At 51.1% G+C, this 24,015-nt stretch overlaps 1 protein-coding gene across 1 annotated transcript in view; it reads left to right on the top strand.

Moving 5' to 3' along the window:
* The window catches only part of IFFO2 (intermediate filament family orphan 2), a 46,251-nt gene extending 22,454 nt beyond the window's left edge, over positions 1-23,797 (top strand). Inside the window, exons 2-9 of the mRNA XM_063417023.1 lie at positions 4,372-4,432; positions 4,781-4,876; positions 7,423-7,563; positions 9,398-9,540; positions 11,908-12,028; positions 15,252-15,341; positions 15,946-16,076; positions 17,459-23,797. Of these exons, the coding sequence (XP_063273093.1) occupies positions 4,372-4,432; positions 4,781-4,876; positions 7,423-7,563; positions 9,398-9,540; positions 11,908-12,028; positions 15,252-15,341; positions 15,946-16,076; positions 17,459-17,564 (889 nt within the window). The 3' untranslated portion in view covers positions 17,565-23,797. The remainder of the gene's footprint in view (positions 1-4,371; positions 4,433-4,780; positions 4,877-7,422; positions 7,564-9,397; positions 9,541-11,907; positions 12,029-15,251; positions 15,342-15,945; positions 16,077-17,458) is intronic.
* Positions 23,798-24,015: the final 218 nt, after the last annotated feature.

The following is a 24,015-nucleotide window of genomic DNA, read 5'->3' as shown; positions in this document are numbered from 1 at the left end:
AAAAACATTCTTAACCCAGCGTGTTTGTACCTGGTGCCTTCTGTGAGCACGCTGTTTGTTGGTTAAATCAAACCAGGCATCTAAAATCCCTCCAAAAGGCAATTATTGAACAGCTTTCGGCAAGGCAGGCTTGTCTAAAACTTTGTTTTTGTGAATGTGCTGCCCTTCCCTGGTCTGTATTCCTGAGCTGGATGCGATCCTGGGACAGGAGAAAGGAGGATCCCGTTCCCTGAGTGTGGTTTTAGGGCAAGGTGGTTTGGGGCTGGTGTCAGCACAGAGCTTGGTGTCATTCCATGAACACCGAGGCTGGAAAACCTGGAGAGGCTTTTAAGGGCTCTTATCCCGAGGTGTCTCCATCTCTTTTTTTGGGAGCTGTTGGTTGCTCTTCCGATTTCCCAGCGAGCAGAGTTCTCGGTGTGACTCAGCTTTACAAGAACACTGCTCGAAGCAATGCTAATCCTGACTGCTCGGGTGTTTTGTTTGCCCAATATCCTTGCCAGAGAGCCGGCAGTCCTTTGTTCTCCTCTCAGACGTGAGGCAGGGCCCAAGGAATGACGGAATGCCCCTGGAATGTGATGTGTCACATCTGGGAAAAAAGGGCTTCAGAAAAGTCAGACTTGCCCTTTATTTGCGGGTGGACGGAACTGACAGCGTCCTTGGACGCTGGGAAAGAAGGGAAAAAAAAAAAAAGCCTGGCTAGGTTTGAAATTCATGTTGCTGATCTTTTTTTAGAAGAAATAACTACAAATGTAATAAAAAGCCCCAAAGTCTGGGAGCTTTGGATGGCCACGTTTGTGAGTCAGAAAAAGGATTTTTGGATACAGCTGGAAACCATTGCAATTGCTGCATGCGAGCCAAGAAATAAAGTGTGTTTGGGGAGCAGCTGCACAGTTCATATCCTGCTGCAAGGATGGGAAGGCTGCTGCTTTCCCAGCCATCCCCCCTTTGGGTATTAAAGAACTGTGAATTGTGGAATATCCTGGCTGGAAGGGCCCCACAGGGATCAGGGAGCTCTGCTCCTCCCGTGGGTATCCTGCTGTGCAGAGCCGGTTCCTCAGGAGCTGCTGCCCTCTCCCTGGGGGTGAGGGGAGCTCCTGCAGCTCTTGGACCCTTGTGTGGACATTTTGGGCTGCACACCCTGGTTCTGTGTGCCAGGGAGCAGAGGGGCATCCACAGCCTGCTGGGATTAGAGTTTGTGGAAGACTCCTCTGACATCAGACGGTAACTGAGGAGAAAAACACTGATTAATATAAATGACCAGGAGAATAATTGAGTGTGGTGAATAATAAAGGCAGCAGAGCCATAATTAGCATCCTGTCAGTGTCCTGGCTCCTGGATTTTGGGAATGTGCAGCAGCACAGCTGCCAAGGTCCCTTTAAAGTCAGATGAGTTGTAGCAAACACAGGATGATCACAGGAATGAGCAATCTTCTTATTGTCTCACCTCCCTGGAAGTTGAAATGCAGAATTAATCCTCTGCTCCATTGTCATCCCCTGCCTTCCTGCAGGGCTCCTTCCTCTCTTCACTGCGAATATTCTCCCGAGGTTTAAGTGTGAGGGGAAAGTAGGATTGGCATTTTGAGCTGTTAAATGAGGTTAATCAGCTTGGTGGTGGGTGGGAGGAACGTGCTCTGGGGTTAAGAACTTGATATTAATGGTTAGCAGTACCCTTCTTGCCACACCTATGAAAAATCCCTTCAGTCAGGCAGGAACTTTAAAAAAATCTGGTTAAAAACTGGTTAGAACTGGTTAACAATCACCTGATGGTTTTATTGTTGCTGTAATTAAGAGAAGCACAGGGATTGTGGGAGGGTGTGTGGAAGGTGGCACCTTTTCCCCCTCTCCTGAAGACTGGTTTGGGTTTGCTGGGCAGGAATGAGGTCTGTAAATCTCTGCAAAAGGCACAAAGCAAGGAAATGGAGCTCCTGGGATTCCTGCAGGACAAGGAGGGTTGGTCTGGGCAGAGTTGGGATGTGTAATTCTGGCAGCTGGGAGGAACTCTCATCATTTCTCCTGGCTTTTGGCAGAGTCAGGGAAAATACGCAGATGACGTTTTCCAAAAATACCTCCCTCCCTCTGCAGAGGGCCCAGGGCAGGGTGAAGAGGCAATAATTCAGCAGCAGGGCTGGATGCAGCCAGCATCCCTCCTCCCAAGAGTTAAAACCTTGAGAAGCAGCAGATCAATTTTTGCAGTGTCTGCTCGACTTCACCCACAACTGGCAGCACAAGCGGGAGGGATGATTGCCCTGTAACAGCAGAACCAGCTCATGGATTGCCAATCTAATTGCCTGCTTTAATTAATTTCACCTTCTTGCCTCTGATATTAGAATGTGAAAGGCAAAGTTGCTATTTTTATAGCAATGCACATGTAATTAGTACAAAACCTACCCGGGGCGTGGGAATCCAAGCTGAAACGTTTGGTGACAAATGCAAATTCCAGCCTAAATATTTTCCTCTGCTTGGCAGTGGAATCGGTGCTGGTAAAAAGATGCACAACAAGTCCTCCTGCACAAATCCAACTCTCACAGGCTGCTGTGCTGGGTATTCCTGCCCCACAGCAGCAGGGAGGAGCAGATGGGGCAGGAATATCCTGCAGGAGTGCAGCCTGCATCCTTCCCTGCCCAAATATTCCCTCTGGTCCTTTCCTGTCGGAGTCCAGGACATCCCTGTGGCCGCCCTGGAGGGTTTGGAGACCGGACAGGGGGTCTGGGATCTGTCCAAGGGGCTCAGGCAGCCTCACACAGAGCCCAGGAGGGCACTGCCTCTGATCCCTGCCATGGGAGTGAATGCCCACACTGTATGAACAATCTCAAGCCAAGAGAATTTGAAATAAGCAGTAGTTAGTTTATCACAGAGTGTAAATGTAGAATTTAGGATTTTTAGTATATGGGTTTGAAGAGGCAAGATGGAGGAATTGGGGAGTGGCCCCTGTGCTCCTTGTTACCTCAGGGAACAGCAACCCCGAGGAGAATCTCAGGGAACAGCAGCCCTGACACTTTCCAGGTGGGATTCACTCTGCCCTCTGAAGGCAGAGCTATGTCCAGGGGCACAGTGTGGGCATCAAATCAGCCTCCACGGGGTCATCCTGCTCTCCAGCCATCACCACGTGCTCTGTGCCTTGGAAAACGGGATGAATCCAGGTGTTTTGGTGGATTTAACTGCTGTGTTTTCTTTGATTCCGTGGATTTCTGGCCTCACAGTTCCAGCTGGACTCCGAGAAGTGTTGAAGTAGCAACAGCAATGGTTGTGATGGCACGTGGAGAGTCTGTTCACGGGATTCTTTTTGATTTGTGGTAGATAAAGTTTCTTTTCCAGAAATTAATTCTTGTTTTCCCAACAGACCAGGCAGGTCTGCAGTGACACTCCAAAGAGGGGAACACCTTTGGCTTTCCCTCTCCCCCCAAACTCAAACCATGTCCATGTTTATGGATGTGTATCATGGTTTTTCTAGAATATTTCCAGTTAATGTTGTCACATTCTGGGTTTGCTGTAAGGGGTTTCAGTGCTTAAAAACAGGATTTTTTTTTTTAAACAGTTAAAAAGATAACTTTAGGATCCAAGAATGGTTTGGGTTGGAATCAGCCTTAAAGTCATCTTGTTTCATTGCCTTCCACAGACCAGGCTGCTCAGAGCCCCACTAATGACCTTAGGCACGGTCATTAGTGAGGTTTAATTAAACAGTTTCAGCTCTGTCTCCTTCCCTGCCACCCTCAGCACTGAATGTGGGTGCCCAGCACTGGGGGCTTGTCCCAGTGCTCTCCTGGCAATTGGAGGGCTGGGAAGTGTCTGGGGCATGGAGATTATTGAGGATTTGGATACAGAAGGCACAGGAACATATGGATTGCTTGGGCTGAACTGGGAAATTGGAAGAGTTTTGATTGACAGAACTTCCCTGATTCCTTCTGGATTGAAAACTTCCTGTCTTAGTTGCAGCCAAATATCAAATGAACTGAAAGAGGGGAAATTTAGGTTAAAATTAGGAAGGAGTTGTTCCCTGTGAGGGTGGGGCCTGGCACAGGTTGCCCAGGTGAGCAAAGGCTGCCCCTGAAGCCCTGGGAGTGTCCAAGGCCTGGCTGGAATAGTGGAAGGTGTCCCTGCCATGGCAGGGCTGGAATGGGATCTTGGAGTCCCTCCCAGCCCAGAGCTCTGTGATTCCCTGATCCTGGTGTGTGTGAGAGCAGGGGGAATGCTGATCCCAATAAAAGTGGAGACAGCTTTTCCTCCCTCAGACTCAGTGTTCTGGATTGAGGGACACCATCTGCTCTGCATTTCCAGTAACTGCCATCCTCCCACAGCCATCAGAACACTTGTGATTCTGAGGGGGAAAACCACTTTTCTCTCTAATTAACACTCTGCACATCTTGTCTTTCAGATGGGAGGAGGAGCTGACGAGAAGGATGAGCCTGGAATCCATGGTGGAAACCTTGAGAGAGGTGAGCTTTGAGCAGTTTGGAGTGAACGGTGTGGGGCTTTCTGCACCTTTTGTCGTGCTGGTTAGCATTTTATTTGTCTTTTAATTGAACATCTGCCCTCTGGCTAGAGCAGCTGTGCTGCTGTAGAGGACAGTGCTAGTGTTGGGAAATGATGAAGTTTGTGACAAAATTTGTGACAAAGTGGGAGGAGGGAGTGGAGGTTACAATGGAAGATAACAATTAAATTTCACTAAAGAATTAAGTTCCATTCTAACCCCCTTTTTCCTGGTGCCTTGCCAGCCTGCTCAGGCTGAGTGAGGAGCTCTGCTGGGCTCTCCCCTCTCACCTCCCGGGTGTTTTCCCTTGCAGGAGGCACAGGAAGCAGAAGCTCTCCAGGAGGAGCTGAATGAGAAGATTGAGAGGCTGAAAGCAGAGCTGGTGGTGTTTAAGGGTCTGATGAGTGATGTAAGTACAAAGGGCCCTCTGTGGGTGTGTGTGTCCTGCACATGGCTTCACCCTCGGCCAGGTTATTAGCGAGTGCTGCTGTGTAATTAGCGAGTGCTGCTGTGTAATTAGTGATGGCTGCTGGGATCTAATGCATCAGACAGATCCCCCTCCCCGCTTCCTGTCTGGTTTGTGTGGAGATGCATTAACTGCTGCTTACCCCATCAGCAGGACTCTGCCTCCCCTCCCCACAGCTGGCGGGCAGCGCTCAGATCTGGGAAAAAAGGCTTGGAAAACTCCCGGACTGAGGTGCAGGCTCAGCCCTGAGCAGCTCCAGGAGCTGCTGGCACAGGGGCTTTGCCCTGAGTCATGCAAGAAAATCCTGTTCCTGAGGGAACACATTGTATGGAATCAGGGAATGGTTTGGGTTGGAAGGAGCTTAAAGATCATCCTGTTCCACCCCTGCCATGGCAGGGACACCTTCCCCTGTCCCAGGCTGCTCCCAGCCCTGTCCAGCCTGGCCTTGGGCACTGCCAGGGATGCAGGGGCAGCCACAGCTGCTCTGGGCACCTGTGCCAGGGCCTGCCCACCCTCCCAGGGAGGAACAAGTGTTTCCCATCTCCCTCAATGAAACTCTGAAAAGAAGAATCCTGTAATCCTGGTTCAGGTATTGGCTTTGCTTCCAGGGCTGTTCAATCTCATGGCTTAAAAAAAAAGAAAAAATGGCTTATTTTCTCAGGGATTTCCTCATGTCTCATTAGGTACTGAGTTCTCTTCAAAGCCGGAGGATCCTTTAGACCCTGACAGGATAAATTTTTTTTGTTTAAAAGTGAGAGTATGCAGATATCTGGAAAGATGAGCCAGGTGAACATTGAGGTGCATTTCTCAGTAAGTCTGAGGCAGTGCTGAAGCCACTTGTCTGAGGAACAAACCCTGTTACGCTGATTTATTCTGTAATTTTTGCAAACAACCGCCTTCTCCTGACTTCACATAAACCCGCAGAACCGCTCCCAGGTGTCAAATCCATTCTCTCAGGGCCGCTGGATGTGCTCATGGGAAATTTGGCAATTAGCTGTGTGTCCTTCTGGTGGTTAATCGAGGGTGGCCGTGCTCCGTTAGGGCCTGGAGGGGAGAGGCTGCTCGGAGGAGCTGGCGCTGCCCGTGTGTGCAGAAAGGGAGGTGGTGCTGAGGGCAAACATCCTGCTGGGCTCAGGGAAAGTGCTCCGGGCTCTGCAGCCTGGAAGGGATCAGGGAACCCCAGGAAGGCACTGCGAGTGCTTGTCTTGAACCTGGCTGGGCAAATATTTAGAGGAGGGAAGTGCAAAATGTTGGCACGTGGCTCTTTCCTTCCTGCAGATAGGGATCTCCACTTCAGTGGGTAAGATTGTGTCGAGTGTGTCAGCGTTGAGAGATTTATTTTCCTTGGTGTGTGTGGAGAACACAGATCTCCAAAGGTGGTTCACAGGGGCTGGAGAAGACTCTGTGTAAAAATTTAAACCAAAACCCCTCAAACTCCAAAGGTGGTTCACAGAGGCTGGAGAAGACTCTGTAATAATTTCAAACAAAAAAAGGTGGTAAAAAGCAAACCAAACCAACAAAAAGCCCAAAGGTTTTCTCTTATGAAGGGGATTTGGTGTTTGAGAATGGTCTGCAAAGGGTTTTCCCCCTTCTGTGTCCCAGGTGGAAGCATTGCTTAGGAGAGAGCCGGTCTCGACTAGGATGAAAAATACACTTTGGGGTTTATTAATGTTTCTGCCTTCATAAGGAGCCAGATGCTCTGTCTGAGTGGGAGTATCTCTTAGAAATTAGCACTACTACAAGGCAGTATTTTTCATGCAGAAATTTTAATGCAGAACTTCTGCTGGGCTGGAAGCCAGGTTAGTGAGGAGTGTTCTCTGTGCCAAGGTTTTCATGGATCTCTTAGGATCCAGTCACGATGTGCTGGTTCTGTGCTCTGTGTGCAGTTGCTGTGGAGCCTGGGTTGTGGTTTAGCAGCAGAGTCTCTGTGCAGACACAGCTTTTGTGTCTGACAGAGGGGAAGGGTTGGATCCTCATCAGGATTTACATCTTGTTCTGCTCTGCACACGCTACACAGGGGGGTGTTCTCCATTTTCAAAGTGTTATTTATGGAATCCCAGAATGGTTTGGGATGGAAGGGACCTTCAGGACCATCCAGTCCCACTCCCTGCCGTGGGCAGGGACTCCCTCCACTCTCCCAGGGGGCTCCAAGCCCAGCTTGAGCACTCCCAGGGCTGGGGCAGCCTCAGCTTCTCTGGCATTCCATTGTCCTGTTCCTGACCCACCGAGGTCCCCCCTTGCCACACTGAGCCGTTGTTTTGGGGTGGGTGCAGGATTTTTTTCGGTGGCAAATCCCTCTGAGTTGAAACTTTGTTAGAACCAGGGGTGAGCAGTGGAGTCCTGAGACTGCCCGTGCTCTGCCTTTCCCAGAGCAGGGTGTGACAGGGTTTAACACTGGTGTGGCCTGGGGTTCCAGAGATACTGTGGGGTATCTCCTCTTGCCTGAACTGTCTAATAATAGAAGATAATCCCTGCTGTCCTTCCTGCAGCCCATGACAGACCTGGACACAAAGATCCAAGAAAAGGCCATGAAGGTGGACATGGACATCTGCCGCCGAATCGATATCACGGCCAAGCTGTGCGATGTCGCGCAGCAGCGCAACTCGGAAGACGTTTCCAAGATTTTCCAGGTGATTAGGCCCTGAATTTTCCATAGTTTAGGGCAGGAGGGAGCAGTGCTGAGCAGCGTGGTCCAGGTCGTTTGCCTTTTCTTGCATTCTCTCTCTGTAGCCGTATTTCCCCCGCTGTCTGTCAGTGTAGCTCTGCTGCAGGAGCTGCTGCAGCACCAAGAGCACAAAGTGCAGAGAGTTCAACGAAGAATGAGTCCCAGGATGATCTTTAGGCTGTGCTGTGGGTCTGATGTTAGTCTGCACCGAATGCAGGGAGGAAAAGCAGTGTTGCAAGGTCTAGGTGTGTGTGATTCCTCCCTCCCATTTGATCCCTTCACAAGTGAGAGGTTTTAAGCTCGTGGAACTGTCATCCGAATGTTCTTATTTCTGGCTCGAGCTCTGTGGCCAGAAATAACATTTCTGTGATGGTGAGCTCTGGCTGCTCCAGTTGCTTTCCTTGGAGCTCCAAGGAAAGTCCTTTAATTTGCTCCAAACATGAGCGGTGACAGCTCTGCCTGGATCAAGGCTGTCACTCCCAGTGCAGCTGGTCTTGTCACAACTGCAGTTTCAGCCCTGATTTACCCACCTTCCTTCTGCTGCCATCTAAATGTGTCTTCTTCAGGCTCTCAGTAAATCTGATGCTTTTCTGTGTGTAGTGATACCACACAGTGTGCTAGGTGCTGTCCAAAAACGCTGTAAAAGAGCCTTGTGGTCTCTGCTGGTGAAGCTGCTGAAATGTTTGGTGGTTTTTTCCCCTTGTGTTCCCCAAAAGGCTCAAACTCCTCAGAGGAGAATTACTTCTCTGGCAAGTTGAGCCACTGTATGGTGCCAGTACCTCCTCCTTGTCTCTGAGGAGAATTGCTGAGTCTTTCTTCTCAGAGCTGACTGCAGAGCACACTCCTGGTCAGGCCTGCAGGGGTTAAAATGACCAGGAAAAGGACACTTGGGAGAACAAGGCCTGCAGGGGATGGTTTGTGGCCATGAAGAGGGAAAACTGCTGTAGGGTGAGAATGGGTTGTGTGTTTGTGGTTCTGGCACCAGTTGGGAGCATCCTGTGTTCCCAGTCCTCTGGGATCCTCTGAGATCTGGGAGCATCCTGGGTGTAATCCCAGCTCTCTGGGAGCATTCTGTGTGTGTTCTCAGCCCTCTGGGATCCTGTGAGATCTGGGAGTATCCTGGGTGTAATCCCAGCTCTCTGGGATCCTCTGGGAGCAATCCTGTGTGTTCCCAGCCCTCTGGGATCCACTGGGATCTGGGAGCATCCTGTGTGTTCTCTCTGTGCCCCTTGCAGGGGTGTCCCTTGGGTTCCCTGAACTTCCTTTCTTGGGGGCAGTCCAGGCTTTCCCATGGCTCAGCCAACCCTTCTTGTGTCCTGAGGATTCTCAGTCTGCTGCTGCTGCTGGGGCGAGGCTGGTGTGGAATAAAGGCTCTCTGGAAGGGTTTCCTGTCTGTTCCATGCTGGCTGGCCCTGCAATAAAGGCTCTCTGGAAGGGTTTCCTGTCTGTTCTGTGCTGGAGGCCACACCTGTGGCAGGAGAGGGAGAGTTCTGTCACCGCTCTGTGCCCGGGCACTGCTGCCCCTCTGCTTTTCCCCGGCTGGGTGCAGCCTCTGCATGGCCCTGGCAGGTCCCGGCCGGGCTCAGTGAGCACACGGGGCGCTGGCAGCCTGCAGCTCGCTTTGCTCTTCCCAGCTGCTTCCCCGTGCTCCACCGCTCCTCACAGGCAGGGAATCCCTGCATTTCCCGGAGCTGCTGGGCACACACCCCCTCCCAGACCCAGCTCCTGTCTCTGCTCCCAGCCCGATCCCCCACTGCCCTGGGCCGGCCCTGCAGTCACTGCTGCTCTCTCCACACAAGGTGGCTTCCAAGAAGAAGGAGCGGAAGCTGCCGTCCGACGAGGAGCTGTCGGAGCAGGACCCGGACAACGGGAGGTTCTCGGATGACGAGGTCAGCTGCTCCCTCAACATCACGGACGAGATGAAGAGGATGTTCAACCAGCTGTGAGTGTCCTGGGAAAGCTGCTCCCGAGCCTGGGAATGCCTGAGCTGGCAGCGGGGCACAGGCTGCCTTTGGGGAGGGTCAAATGGGATTAACAGAGCTCTGCTCCTCCCTCAGGCGGGAGGAACTACAGGGGATGTAAAAGATACAAACTACTTTTGCTACTCTGTGTTGTTGCAAAAGAGGAAAATGCAACAAAAAAGGGTCAAAACCAGGAGTCTGTTCTGCATGGGCTGAATATTGTATAGAATATAATGATGTATAGAGTATAGAATATAATGATGTATAGAGTTTACTGCTGCTTGGCTGGATAGAATTTGATCTGAAAGCTTGGGGTGGATACAAACCTCACAAGTTTTTTGGGGTGTTTTTCAGTTGGGCTGCAGGCAAATGGGAGTGGTGGATCTGTCTGGAAGATCAGTGGACCACAATTTATAGATGTCAGGAATGTTGGTATTGTCAGCTGTGCTGCAAAGTCTGGTCTCCCACACTGGAAGAATTGGAGTTTATTTTGCCCAAAGCTTTACCCCTAAACTAAATCTTTTTGCCTAAAGCTTTACCCCAAAGCAAAGCTTTACCCCACACTAAATTCCTCTCACGAAGGAAGTTTGTAGCAGCCCAGGAGGGACTCCCAGCACGTGGTGCTGCTCTGAGCAGTGCAGGGAGGTGCCTGGAGCTGTGCCCTGTGTCCCCTTCTCCCATCAGGGCCAGGATGGAGCTGGCCACAGCCTGGTGAGGCTTTTGGGGATCTCTGCTGTTCTGTTTGGGCAGAAGAGAGCCCCAGGTGTGACTGCAGTGCCCAAAGGGGATGTGGGGTGTCCCGTGCCAGCTCCTGCAGTGACAGCAGAGAGCAGAGCTCCCACCCACTGCAGGACAGGATTGTGCACGAGGGATGGGCTGAGAACCACCAGCTCCTCCTCTGCTGTCAGACACTGCCAGGGAGTTGTTTCAGAGGAAGCATTTCCTCCTTTCTGCCCTCCTGAGGGAGGGATGGTTTTTGCCAAAGCTGTGGATGATTCCCCTTGTTAGGACTCCTTTCAGGTGTCTTTAGGCCCTCAGTAACAAGCAGTGTAATAAATACAGATTTTTCACTTCTCCACTGCTAAATTCAGTGTGACAGCAGGCAGCATGTGGGTTTGTTTAAAAAGCAAGAAGTTAAAATATACCTGCTAGGTTGGTTGTGTATTTAGGTTTTAATTTTGTTCCCAAACCTGCCCAGTAGTTTTTGGTGCTGCTAATGAAACTCTTATCTCCTGTTCCTATTACCCATGGCACAAAGAGCTACAGGAACCTTGTTCCACCAAGCTGTTGGTGGCTCATTGGGGATGGGCTTGGGGTCTTTGTGAGGTGGAAAATAATAGTTTAGAAATAGATGGAGGAGCTGGTATCACTGAAGAAACAAAACAACTTGCATCTTAGCTGTAAGGAACTTAACTGTTGAGAATTGGGTAGTAAAAAATCCGAACTGCAGTGGATTTTGGGCAGTGTGTGAGGTCAGCACAGGAGCCTTTGTGCTCTTTGGCCAGGACAGATCTTGCAAAAAGAAAACGATTTGATGAAGGGGAATTGCAATCATGAGTATCCAAGTTCTTTAAATGACATTTTTACAGTGCTGCTGATCCAGACAAACCTCCTGGCCCTTGCCAAGCTCTGCAGCCTCCCGGGACAGCACTGGGCTCCTTCCTGAGATGTTATCAGCTCAGAGGAAGTGAGCTAAAGCCATAAAAACGCATCAGCCTGGACTCCAGGCTGCTTAGGGAGCAATTGCAGCTCTTTGTCAGGGCTCCTTAACCAGGATCAGGGGCAGCTACTGTGCTCTGCGCTGAAACTTTCCTTTATTGCACAAGGCTTGAGCAGATAATGGTGTGAAAGGCCAGTCCTGCCTGTGATGTTTGTGCTGCTCTGCACATCTCCGGGGCTCAGCCTTTTCATCCTCGCTCCTGTCAGACCCTCTGTGTTCCAAGAGCCTCTGGCTGAACTCCCCCGTGAAATCAGCGCGGGTTCTGCGCCTCGGGACAGCCCCAGCTGCCTTTGGGCTCCTTTGGCCGTGCAGGAAGGAGCAGCTCCAAACATTTCTGTGGTTTTGCAGGCAGGGGAAGCCACTGTGCAGCTCCATCTGCAGGGCAGAGCCAGGCCTGGTGCTCGGAGCAGCGGCTCCAACAAGGATCTTTTATTCTGCTGTGGGGTGGCAGCGAGCCCGGGAGAGGGGGCTTGGGCAGGGCACAGGCTGTTTGTGAAAGCCGTGAGGGTTTCCAGCGCTGCATTGTGCCCTCATTCAGCTCTCATTGCCCGTTTTTCTAGACGATTAATTAAAGGACTGAGGGAGTGGGGCTGGAGTGCTTTGGTTAACGCCTGTTCTCTCCTCTCAGCCGTGAGACCTTTGATTTTGATGACGACTGTGACAGTTTGACTTGGGAGGAGAACGAGGAAACGCTGCTGCTTTGGGAGGACTTCACCAACTGCAATCCCTCCATTGACCTCCAAGGAGAGGTGAGTTCATTCCCGTTATTTTCCCCAACTCTTCTCTGTAGAAACTCCCTCAGCTACTCTTTTACAGCTGTTTGTGCCTGTGGGTGTTTAACTGGTGTTTGCCACACAAACCGACTTTGATTTTAAAATCCTCTCAGGGCTTCCTCTCTGTGGTTGATTTGCAGTCTGTGCAATCACTTTGTCAGCCAAACTTTATTTCCTTGGCTCCTCCAGACTGAGTGTTTAAAAGTACTGAGTGAGAGGTGAAGGATCCAAGGTGTCTGTTCCAGGAGCATCAGGGAATCTTTCACCCTTTCTCTAAAGCTCTGGGCTCACAGGAAGTGGTTTAGATTTGATATTAGGAAAAAATCCTGCCCTGTGAGGGTGAGCAGGCCCTGGCACAGGGCTGCCCCATCCCTGGCAGTGCCCAAGGCCAGGCTGGATGGGGTTGGGAGCAGCCTGGGACAGGGGAAGGTGTCCCTGCCCCTGGCAGGGGGTGGAATTAGGTCAGCTTTAGGCTCCTTCCAGCCCAAACCAGTCTGGGATTCTGTGACCTTCCACAGCACCTCACTTTCTCTGTGTGTTATTATTCACACTTTAATTATGATAATATGTGGAGTGCAGGGGTTGCACCGTTGTTCCTGTGGGGATCAGAGCAGCCTCGGTGTGGTCTGGGAAGGTGTTGAAGGGTGTAAATCCCATTCCAAACAAAGATCCTGTGCCTGCAGGACCACACAAAGCCCCGGGCATCCTCTGAACCCGTGAATCTCGTGCTTCCCTCTGCCCAGTCAGTGGGGATCTGCTGGCAGTGGTGGATAATGAACAGCTTCCTTTTAATCCTAAAATCCCAGGGAAAGGCAGCTAATGCAGCCACTCCTGGGCCATCTTAAACCAGCCTGGAGAGGGCTGGGAGGGGCTGGGAATGGCCAGGAATGGGATGGGAACGGGCTGGGAATAGGCTGGGAATGGGATAGGAATGGCAGGGAATGATGGAATGCTTCAGAATGTCTGGGAATGGCAAGGAACAGCCTGGGAATAATGGAATGGCAGGGAACAGGCTGGGAATGGCAGGGAATGGGCTGGGGGTGGCTGGGAATGGCCAGGAATGGGCTGGGAACAGGATAGGAATGTCTGGGAATGGCAGGGAATGGCTGGGAATGCCTGGGAATGTCTGGGAATGGCAAGGAACAACCAGGGAATAATGGAATGGCAGGGAACAGGTTGGGAATGGCAGGGAATGGGCTGAGAGTGGCTAGGAATGGCCAGGAATGGGATGGGAGTGGGCTGGGAACAGGATAGGAATGGCAGGGAATAGCTGGGAATGATGGAATGTCTGGGAATGGCCAGGAATGGGATGGGAACGGGATAGGAATGCCTGGGAATGGCTGGGAATGGCAAGGAACAGCCCGGGAACAATGGCACGGCAGGGAATGGGCTGGGAGTGGCTAGGAATGGCCAGGAATGGGATGGGAACGGGCTGGGAACAGGATAAGAACGGCAGGGAATGGCTAGGAATGATGGAATGTCTGGGAATGGCAAGGAACAGCCCGGGAACAATGGCACGGCAGGGAGCAGCCCGGGATGGCTCGGGGATGTCTCTGCATCCCGAGCAGCCCGGGATGGCTCGGGGATGTCTCTGCATCCCGAGCAGCCCGGGGTGGCTCAGGGGTGTCTCTGCATCCCGAGCAGCCCGGGGTGGCTCAGGGGTGTCTCTGCATCCCGAGCAGCCCGGGGTGGCTCAGGGGTGTCTCTGCATCCCGAGCAGCCCGGGGTGGCTCAGGGGTGTCTCTGCATCCCGAGCAGCCCGGGGTGGCTCAGGGGTGTCTCTGCATCCCGAGCAGCCCGGGGTGGCTCAGGGGTGTCTCTGCATCCCGAGCAGCCCAGCGGTGGCGGTGGGAGATGGTCCCGCAGCCCCGGGAGCGCTGCCCGGTGCTGCTGCCAGGCCGTGTCCGTGTTCCACCTCCCCTTTCCCAGATCATCCACCCGGAGTTCTCCCAGCCCCTGGGGATTACCGGGAAGTGCTGGGGCTGCAGGAACCGCGGCAGAGGGATAACGGGAGCGGGAGAGCGATAACGAGGAGAGGGAGAGTGGCAGGGCGATAACGAGGAGCCTCGCGCAGGAATTAATGACAGCTGATTTGCATACGCCGGGCGTGCCTGGCTAAGCACGGCAATAGCGCCGAGCCCAGGCCCCGCGCGGGGAAACTCTAAAGATTTTAAGAAGCTTAAATCCTTCTAAATGAAAATTATACAAGGAAAGGGTAGATTTGGCTTGTAGATGGAGGTTCAGAATAAAGACTGCTCCGGCTGTGCCTGCTCTTTAACATGTGCTTTACATGCCTGAATCTTCCTTCCGTGGGTTTTATTCCTTTCAAGTTCTTACACGCTGCCCTCACCACCTTCTTTTGTGACCTTCCTCCTTAAAGCTCTTCTGCATATAAAAGGATCAGTGGGATGATTATTGTAACTCCAGGCTGGATAGCCTGGTGTGGGTACCAGGAACGAGCCCTGGAAATCTGCCACAGATGTGGCCAAAGCCTGGAAACCCCATTAACACTCATTGGTGCAGTTGTGTTAAATCGAGGGTAATTTTTTAATGGAAATCAGAGGTGGTTGAAGACCTGAAAGAGGGAACAGTGACACTGTGGGGCCTTTTTGGGCAGCATGAAGCAGCTCTGTGTGTTTGGGAGCCCAGACTGTGCTGTCAGTCCAGAGGAGGATCTTTCCTTTGGGACAGCATTTGTTCCTGCTTTATCCAGCAGTGCAGGAATTCCAGTGGGAACCCATGCATGCACAGGAGGTGCTGCAGACTGATGATATGTAACTGCAAAATGAGAATTGCAGTGCAAAGCTGTGAGTAGCAGTGTGGTCAGTGCAGGGAAAATTGAAAGTTCCGTGGCTGGAGAGCAGTTCCAGTCTGTCCAAGTGTGATCAGGCTGTGAAAGGCTCAGGAAAATCCAGGGGTTGGTGCTTTGGAATGCATCAGGTGCATGGGTTTAATTGCTGGAGCCTTGATCAGACCTCGCCTTTGTGTGTCCAGAGCTGTGGTCATGGCACAGAAATGTTTTCCTGATATTCCAGATTGAAGAAGAATATTCCTTGCCTGTGAAAAAATGTCTTTAAAAATCAGTGCATGAAGGAATATGATGACCTGCATTTCCAGGGGAGGTTAAATAAAATCTTCAGTTAGCTCCTGAATTCCTTTATTTCCTTGCTAATTCTTTGTGTCCTCCTTTCCCCTGCAGGAGGAAAACCTGGGAAACTTGATCCACGAAACAGAGTCTTTCTTCAAAACAAGAGACAAGGAATACCAGGAGACAATAGGACAGATAGAGGTGAGGAAGGGGAGTTGCTCCTGAAGGAACAGAGCTGTGCTCTGGGGTGTCCCAGAGGGAAGCAGGAATGTCCATATATCCAAGAATGCAAAGGCATTTCCTCTGGCGTGCCCTGGGGGTTTTTCTAAATGCCATTCTCTGGGCTATTATTACTCCATACTTCAGCACTGAGCATAAATCTGAGGCTGGTGGAGAGAGAACCTGCAGAACAAAGGGAATAAACACACTGTTCTTTTTTCCCCCTTTGTTCTGCATGTCCACCCTGACCCTGGGAAACGTGGAATCACAGCTTGCCAGAAACAGCAGCTGGAGCTCCTCAAAATCTCTGTCCTGCCTCGAACTGCTTTCATTAATTACTGCCTGTTGGCAAACAAGGTGCCAAGGGCAGGAAAAACCCTCCAGGGCTGTCCAGGACCAGTGTGAAGCTCAGATTGCCCTTCCTGGGCTCATGAATGCATTGGCAATTAGCAGTGAGGTGAAATGTGCACTGTGGGCTGTTTGGGTGGGCTCTGGGCAGCTGAGGTATCCCCACCAGTGTGAGAAGTGCAGGGAAACTGAGGCTGCACCTCACCTGAAGCTGACCCTTCACCCTTCTTTCCCCCAGCTGGAACTGGCCACAGCCAAGAGCGACATGAACCGGCACCTCCACGAGTACATGGAGATGTGCAGCATGAAACGGGGCCTGGACGTGCAGATGGAAACCTGCAGGAGGCTCATCAAGGGCTCAGCTGACAGGTAACGGGGTCCCCTGGGCTCTGGGCATCACCCCCTCCTGGGCATCACCCCCTCCTGGGCATCACCCCCTCCCGGAGCCCCTTCCTTCCCTCCCGGAGCCCCTTCCTTCCCTCCCGGAGCCCCTTCCTTCCCTCCCGGAGCCCCTTCATTCCCTCCTGGAGCCCCTTCCCTCCTGCTTCTGGTGCCTGCAGGGGCTACCTAGAACAGAGGCTAGACAGAGTAAGAGAAATAAAGTAGATTTTTATTAAAAAATCCTTCAAAGGACACACCTTGGGCAGTACAAGAGCCTGGCTGAGGCTGCACCCAAGATGGGCCACAGGTCAGGGGTTTTCACACTTTTATAAGTTTGGTTCATTAGCATATTGGATATCCATTGTTAATTGTCCAATTACAGCTTCAGGTGATGGAGTCACATTCTCCCAGTTTGCTCCCCCTCAATTCACTGTTGTTTATACTTTTTGGGGCCTGAAGCTGCAATATTGACCTTGGTTCTGGGGCTGGAAAAAGATTGTTCTGTCTGATTAAACTGCAAAGAGAACTTGCTAACACTCCATATGAAGTTCTGAGTTACATACTAATGCAGTACAGAACCTGAGAAACAGGAAAGCTAAAACTCAAGGCATCAATTCCTGCCAGCTTGGGCTAAAAGCAGCACTTCATGGAGGAGTGACATGTCCTTTGGAGAATCTTGTGTCCCAGGAAAGTGCAGCAGAGTGTGGGGTCCTGCAGCTTGTAACAGCTCCAGGGGTTCAGCAGCTGCTCCTAAATACAGGGAGCCCCAGCTCGGGTGGACTTCCAGCCTTTAACATCTCAGATTTAAAACTCTTAAAACCCCAAATTAAATCTCAACTCTGGACTTACATGAAAAACTTGTTTTTTAATCTTCTCATGTGTTAAGAACCTTATACTATGAGGGATTTCTCTTATCTCTTGCTCAACCCCAGTAGAACAAGATGATAAACTTTCAATTTTCAGGGCTGTGGGTATTAGGGATGCTGAGAGTCTTTGCTCTCCATTTCCCCATCAGTAAACCTGGGGAAGCCTCTGTGTTTGTGTAGGGGATGGGTGGTGTGGCACCTTGATTTTACTACTGATATTTACTCTAAACCCAAAGTTTAATGTTATTAAAGGGGTTTTTTAATAGCTCAGGGAAATGCCAATGTTTCATGTTAGTAAAGGGGTTTTTAAATAGCTCAGGGAAATGCCAATGTGTAATGTTAATAAAGGGGTTTTTAAATAGAAAGGGGAAATGCCAATGTTTCATGTTAATAAAGGGTTTTTTTCAATACTATTGGGAAGGGAAAGTGACTGTTCTCTTTTAAGACTTCGTTTCTTCCTTCTGTCACTGACATTTGATTTTTTGGCTGCGTGTTTCCCTGCAGGAATTCTCCATCCCCCAGCTCCGTAGCCAGCAGCGACTCAGGAAACACAGACGAAATTCAGGACGATTTGGACAGAGAGACGGATGTGGAGCCCATGGTCAGCTGATAGGAAGTGGGAGCACTCTGGAGAAGGGGAAGATGGAGAGAAAAGATCCCAAACCAATTGCTGGGGGAAAGGTGAAAGACTCGAGAGCCCCTGCAGGGGCACTCTGAGGACTCATTCCTACACGCATCCCCTCCCACCCAAGGATTGGTGCTGTACATTTCTATTGTTCTACAAACCATAAATGCAGAGTCCTGTAGGAAAACACGGTGTTTTAATTGTGCCTTTGCCCCAAGCTGAGCCACTTTGAGCTCCAGTGGAATATTAATAGCAGGTGTTTTTATAAAATACGTTATTTAAAAAATAAAACAAAACAACCAAAGCTGGTGGCAGCAGAGGATGGTGCTGCAGAGGCTCTGGGTACTTCAATAAGCTGCTGGTTTTATTGAGCTGCTGCACTGATTGGCAAAAGCAACACTGGCAAAAAGAGCAGCAAAACCAAGGCAATTGTGGTGCAATTACCAATATCTGGCACACAAAAAAAGAATTGCCTCCAAATTGAACTGCAAATGTTTAAAAATAACAGCAGGTTTGGAGACAGCTCGTAGGGTGAAGCAGTCCTACAAAATCCAGAGGGTTTTCCTCATCCCACCTTTTGGGGTGAGGGAGCCTCTGGGATGTGTCCAAGGTTTCTGCTGGACTCCAGGACCTGGAGGAGCAGGACTCAGCTCGGTGGCAAAGCGGGGTGGGGCACAGGAGGGGTCACTGGGGGGGGACTATCACTGAGTAACTACTATGCAAAAACAACAAAAAAAGCTCGCCTTATTTATATGGAATGTTTGGTCCCTGCTGGGCTACAGTTATCCCTTGGGAAAAGGAAAGCTAAACCCACATTTGCACACTTAGATGTCTGTAGAGCTTCTTTAGAGGTGGAATGTTGTATCACAATGCCTTTGTTTCCAGTGATTGGATTTGGAGGGGAATCAGCCCTTCAGGTCCGTGGTGGCTTGTGTCTTTTTGCAGGGTTTTTTTTATTTTTAGTGTTTGCAGATTTTCCTTTGCAGACAGATAACTCCATTTTATGCTGCTTCCATGATGTGTGGAGTGGGGCAGGCGAAGCATCAGGATGAACTGACGTAGGTGTAGGCTGGAGACAGGACTCTGGGAGAGCTCCAGACCGCTGTTCTTTGGGAAAGCTGAACACTGGGAAATGCTGTAATCCTTTTTAGGCCGTAGTAAACCCAATCCCAAAGTGCTGCTGCCCTGGAACTGGGGAGGAACAGCCACGTGCTTTCTCTGTGAGAAAGTGGCAACACCTTGGCTTTGCCCATTTTTCTGTATTTTTACCCAGGAGAAGCAGCATCAAAGGATCACACGGTGGTGGCTGAGGAAGCTCCAGCACCACCAAGCTCTCCACGGTTAGAGTGGGAATTGTAGCACCTCAGCCAGGGAAAAACAGGGTATAAACCTCAGCCAATAATTTTTTTGTTTTTAGTCCAATATTGAGAGCATAGTTGATACTGCCCAAAGCCAGCTGTGGGGTTAAGTAGTGCTTGGAGCTCAGAGTAAATAGCAAATGTGTTTGTTTTGCCTGCCAGGAACTTTGGAAAGTGCTGGTCAGGAGCAGTGCTAGGGCTGGGCAGGGAAAATCCCCATTTCAGCACCCTCTGTGTTATGGAAAGGCAAAGTGGGCAGTCCTGTGAGCTTCCTGAGTGGTGTTCCTGAGCCTCTGGGGTATTGATCCAGGATCTCTGGAGCTGCTCTGCAAACAGCCAGTGCAGATCCGTGCTGCTCCCTTCCATAAAAAGCACGGCTGTCTTGGAAAATGGCTCATTCCTGGGTGGGAACTCCTCAGTCTGGTGTGGCCATGGAGAGGGGCAGGGCCTGGGGGTTCCTGGTGGAACTGTGGGCACAGGAATTGCCTGGCTGTCAGCTCCATCCCCTGCCTGGCACAGTGCAGCTCTGAGGCCACATGGGTCAAACCAGCTTCCTGCCTTTTCCACCCTGGGAGGGAGGGATCAGGCTGATCCATCAGGATCCACAGTGTGGAGGGCACCAGCCACGGCTGCTGGCCCCTGTCCAAGCCCATGGATCCAAGGACATTCCCGTGGTGTCCTGACTGGTGGCAATGCTCAGAGTAGGTGACAACTCCCTGGATCCTGGGCTGAGGGGCTTTCCAAAGCCTGGTCTGTCCTGTAAATGTAGATAACTTTTCTCTGGAAGAGAGACTTCATTCCAAAGTGCTCATTCCTGTTATTTCTTAGGTGGCCAAAGTGGTAAATGTGATGTTCACTAGGGCTGCAAGCTGGGGGGGGATGGGGGTGGATTTGGGGTATTTTTTGGAGGGGGCTGGGACTGCATGTTTGAAAATTGCAATCTGAAAGGTTTTGAAGGGTTTTGAACTTCAGCTGCTCCCGAGGAGCCTCTCCCGAGGCTGAGGAAGCGTCTGCCAAGGCTGGATGCCTGTGATGCTTCAGGGCTGGGGCAGCATTGCTCAGCACAGTGAATCAGCTCCTGGAGCCTGCCCCTGGCTCTGCTGATCCCAGGAATGCTCCTGGAGCCTGCCCCTGGCTCTGCTGATCCCAGGAATGCTCCTGGAGCCTGCCCCTGGCTCTGCTCATCCCAGGAATGCTCCCAGAGCCTGTCCCTGGCTCCCCTCTGCTTGGGAATGCTCCTGGAGCCTGTCCCTGGCTCCCCTCTGCTCGGGAATGCTCCTGGAGCCTGCCCCTGGCTCTGCTCATCCCAGGAATGCTCCTGGAGCCTGCCCCTGGCTCTGCTGATCCCAGGAATGCTCCTGGAGCCTGCCCCTGGCTCTCCTCACCCCAGGCATGCTCCCAGAGCTTACGCCTGGCTCCCTTCTCCCCAGGAATGCTCCTGGCTCCACAGACCCAGTATCTGTTGGGGCAGTGCTGCCGTTCCACTCTGGGTTTGTTATTTTTCCTTAAAACTGAGCATCCCCATGGGAAAAAGGCTGAGTGTTCCCAAACCCAGGAGCTGCTGTGCCAGGGGCAGGGAATTCCCGGAGCAGGAGTTCAGGTGCAGGGTGAGGAGGAGCACCCGCAGTGGGTGCTGAGGGCAGGGAATTCCTGGAGCAGGAATTGGGGTGCAGGGTGAGGAGGAGCACCCGCAGTGGGTGCTGAGGGCAGGGAATTCCTGGAGCAGGAATTGGGGTGCAGGGTGAGGAGGAGCACCCGCAGTGGGTGGGTGTGGGGTGTCGTAGAGGGTAGAACTCACGTGCACGGTGGTGATGTGTAGGACAGTAGAGGTTCCCATGGGTGTTGGTGTCTTGTAACCACAGGTAATCCATTTTTAAAGGTGTTTTCATACTGGGGTGGGGGTTTGTTTTCATTTGGGCTGGACCAGCCTTTTGGGGGCACTGGGGTTGGTCCTTGGGGGTTTCCCTGGGAGGTCATTCCAAGTCTGGCTGTGCTGCTGCTCCTGCTCCGTGTGTGTGGTACCACTCCAGAGACCAGATCAAAGCTTGCCAGAGGGAGAAAAAAGAAAAAAAGGAATTTAATTGTAAAAATGCTGGAAATGATTTTGATGACCTCTTTCTTTTTTCCTTTGTAAAGCTGTAAATACTTTATTTTTGTTTTCTATTCTTAATGCGGTGTCATATTGACACTTTTTTAGATTTACAATCAGAAAATCCTCCTCATTGTTTCTCATTTTTTAAAAGGGGATTTCAAGGAAGCAAATTTTTTTGCTCGTTAGCAGTGTAATAATAGATCAAATTCCTAAACTGAGTTTGTACAAAAATGTTTTCAGTAAACAAATGGCAGTTTGTGGATGCATGTTGTTCAAAAATGTCCAAAGAATAATGTGGTACAAATGTTTTAAAGAATAATGTGGTACAAACATGTTTTTCAAAGACTTAGTGATGATCATCTTAGTTCACAAAAGGAAAAAAAGCAAAATTCTTTAAAAAAAAAGAGAATTTGTGTTTGGGGGGGGAATGTAATGAAACTCATCTAAGCTAAATGTGTAATCTATTTATAAAAACACAGTATATATTCTATTTTTATCAGAGGTTTTTAAAGTGCAAACAGATTCCTGTTGGCAGATGCAATTGTTCCCTTGTGAAGTCCCTTCTGCTCCAATGGGACCCCCAAATTCTCTGCTGGTTCCAAGAGCCAACGTGGAAATAATCGGGACAGGTTTGGCTGTGGAGCACTCACAGGTCGCTTCCTCCAGGGGAGGCTGCAGCTTCAGCAGCTTTCCTGCCTCTGCAGAATTGTTGCTGTGATTTTATTCCCTTCCCTGCAGTTTTATTCCCTCCCCCTGACTGGGAGGATGCTCCTGGGAAGGGCCAGGCCCTGCTGAATCCCGGGAGTGCAGCAGGGCAGGGGTTAAACTCAGCCTCAGCCTGGAGCATAAATTACCTGTAGAAATTGGGATTAACTCAACAAAACAACAGATGGGAATCATGCCTGAATACGCATCCAGAGCTGCTTCCAAAGTGAGATTATATTCATTTTCTTTCCCGTGCTCATTCCTGCCAGCACAAACACGGGCTGGCGGCCTTGGCTGCGGAAAGCCGCGGGTGCTCCCGGAGCTGCTCCCGGTGTTTCCCTTGGCTCTGGGGACACGGGGGATGTTTGTGTTGGAAGAGCTGCACTGCTGGGAGGTTTCATGTTCGAGTGCTTCATTTCAGGGCTGAATGTTTAAGGAATGATTTGTCCCTGGATTTGGCTGGATTACGACATCCCAGCGCTTCCGCAAGGCGGGAACACCCCAGGGAGGATTTTCCACCTTTGGCCTCAGGGCTTCTGGGGTTTTTATCCGTCTGCATGGGTCCATGGGTCCAGGGCTTGGAAGGGGAGCACACAGCTTTTAAAGCTCTGTGCCTTCGGTGTTTTGCCACCCAAAGGTTTGATTTTAAGCGTTGTAGTGGGATGGAGCTGTGTCCCTCTGAGTCCTAACCGAGAAACAAAATAACAACAAGGCACCAGCAGTGTCCTGGTGGGAATAACGAGCGGAGGTGAGCTGGGAGCGCTGCCTGCCAAATTCTCCGTGGGAATGGGATCCCAGCCCTTTCCCTGCAGAGGGAGCACTCAGGCCTTGGCCAGGCCCTTGGCAGAGCAGTGAAAAAACACTTGGCCCTTCCTTTCTGTCTGTTTTCGTGTGAGTTCGGTGTCCTCAGACCCTTCTGCGTTTGCAGGAGTCTTTCAAAGCTTCTCTTTCAAAGGAGCAACAAACTGTCTTTAATTGTGGGTATTTGATTGCAGAAATCACCATTCCCCCCTAATTTGAGGCACTCCAACAGTGAAGCACTTGGGAAGGGGATGCTTGTGGTTCTGGCCAGCTCCCTTTTGAGGAATTATGATGTTAATGCTTAAAACAACCCCTGGGGTGGCTTCAAACCGGCATCATCTCTGTGCCACAAGCCCAGGGGAGCTGCCCAGACTGCCACCCCCAAACCCCCAAATTTCTGTTTTATTGCAGAGGGTTTGAGGGCGGTTCAACCTCGGTCACTAAAACACACTCCTTTGTGTGACGTGGTTTCACCAAAAAACTCACAACGCAGTCCCTAAAACACTCCCCGTGGTTAAAGTAAACGTAGCAACCTTCTGCCAAAAATGATTATTTATTATTTATCGTGTTCGAGTGGAGGGTATTGATGCCTCCTCCCTCCTGCTGTGTCACTTCTTGTCCTTCCTCTTTAGGTCACCTAAGAGTTTCTTTTATCCCCACGACAACGAACTACTGATGGTGTGGGAACGCCCCTGGTTACCGTCCCCGTGTAAATATTGTGCTTTATATTCTGTATATTAGCTAATTTTAACTAAAAAGACTGGACTGACGATGCTGTTGGAGCCCTGGTGGGGAAAGGCCGGAGGATGACGCAGCTCCCAGGCTCTGGAGCTGGCGTGGGGCTGGAATTCTGTGCTGGGAGCCTGCAGCAGCCGGAACGGGACACCACCAGTGGGTTTGGGACCACGAAATGCTTCAGGAACCCAACCCACATCAGGAGGAGCCCGGAAAACTCCCTCAGCCAGAGCCACAACACCCGCCCTCCTCCGAGCTCGGCGGATTTGCTCCGTTTTTCCTTTTTTTAGTGCCAAAACCGACCCCACCGCCCCTCGCAGGCCTGCTGGTGGCTCTCCGTGTCCGGCCGCTGTCCGGCCGCTGTCCGGCCGCTGTCCGGCCGCTGTCCGTCCCGCTCCGTCCCTCCGTCCTGCCCGCGGTGCCGCACCCCGCGGCCGGAGCTGTCCACCAAACGGGTCCCAGTCGGTCTCTGGTGACGAGGAAAGCCACAAAAAACTGTAAAATAAATACCAGACTCCTGGTTGAAAGGCTCTGCGTGTTCATTCTTGGGGTGGAAAATGCCTCTAAAGCAAAAGGATTTAGGGCTGAGGAGGGAGGGACCATCCTCGTTTCCGAAAATCCGCCCGGCCCAGGTGATTTGGGGTCCTAAAATAGCCCAAATTCCCCTCAAAATTAGGGTCCTTCAATTGAAAGGTGCTGCTCTTGACACATGACTCTCCCTGGAAATTAAAATCCCCCCTGCACA

Source organism: Prinia subflava, chromosome 21 (assembly GCF_021018805.1).
Source record: "Prinia subflava isolate CZ2003 ecotype Zambia chromosome 21, Cam_Psub_1.2, whole genome shotgun sequence".
Classification (NCBI taxonomy): domain Eukaryota; kingdom Metazoa; phylum Chordata; class Aves; order Passeriformes; family Cisticolidae; genus Prinia; species Prinia subflava.
The sequence above is the reverse complement of the archived record's forward strand: the minus strand, read 5'-3'. Positions and strand labels throughout refer to the sequence as shown.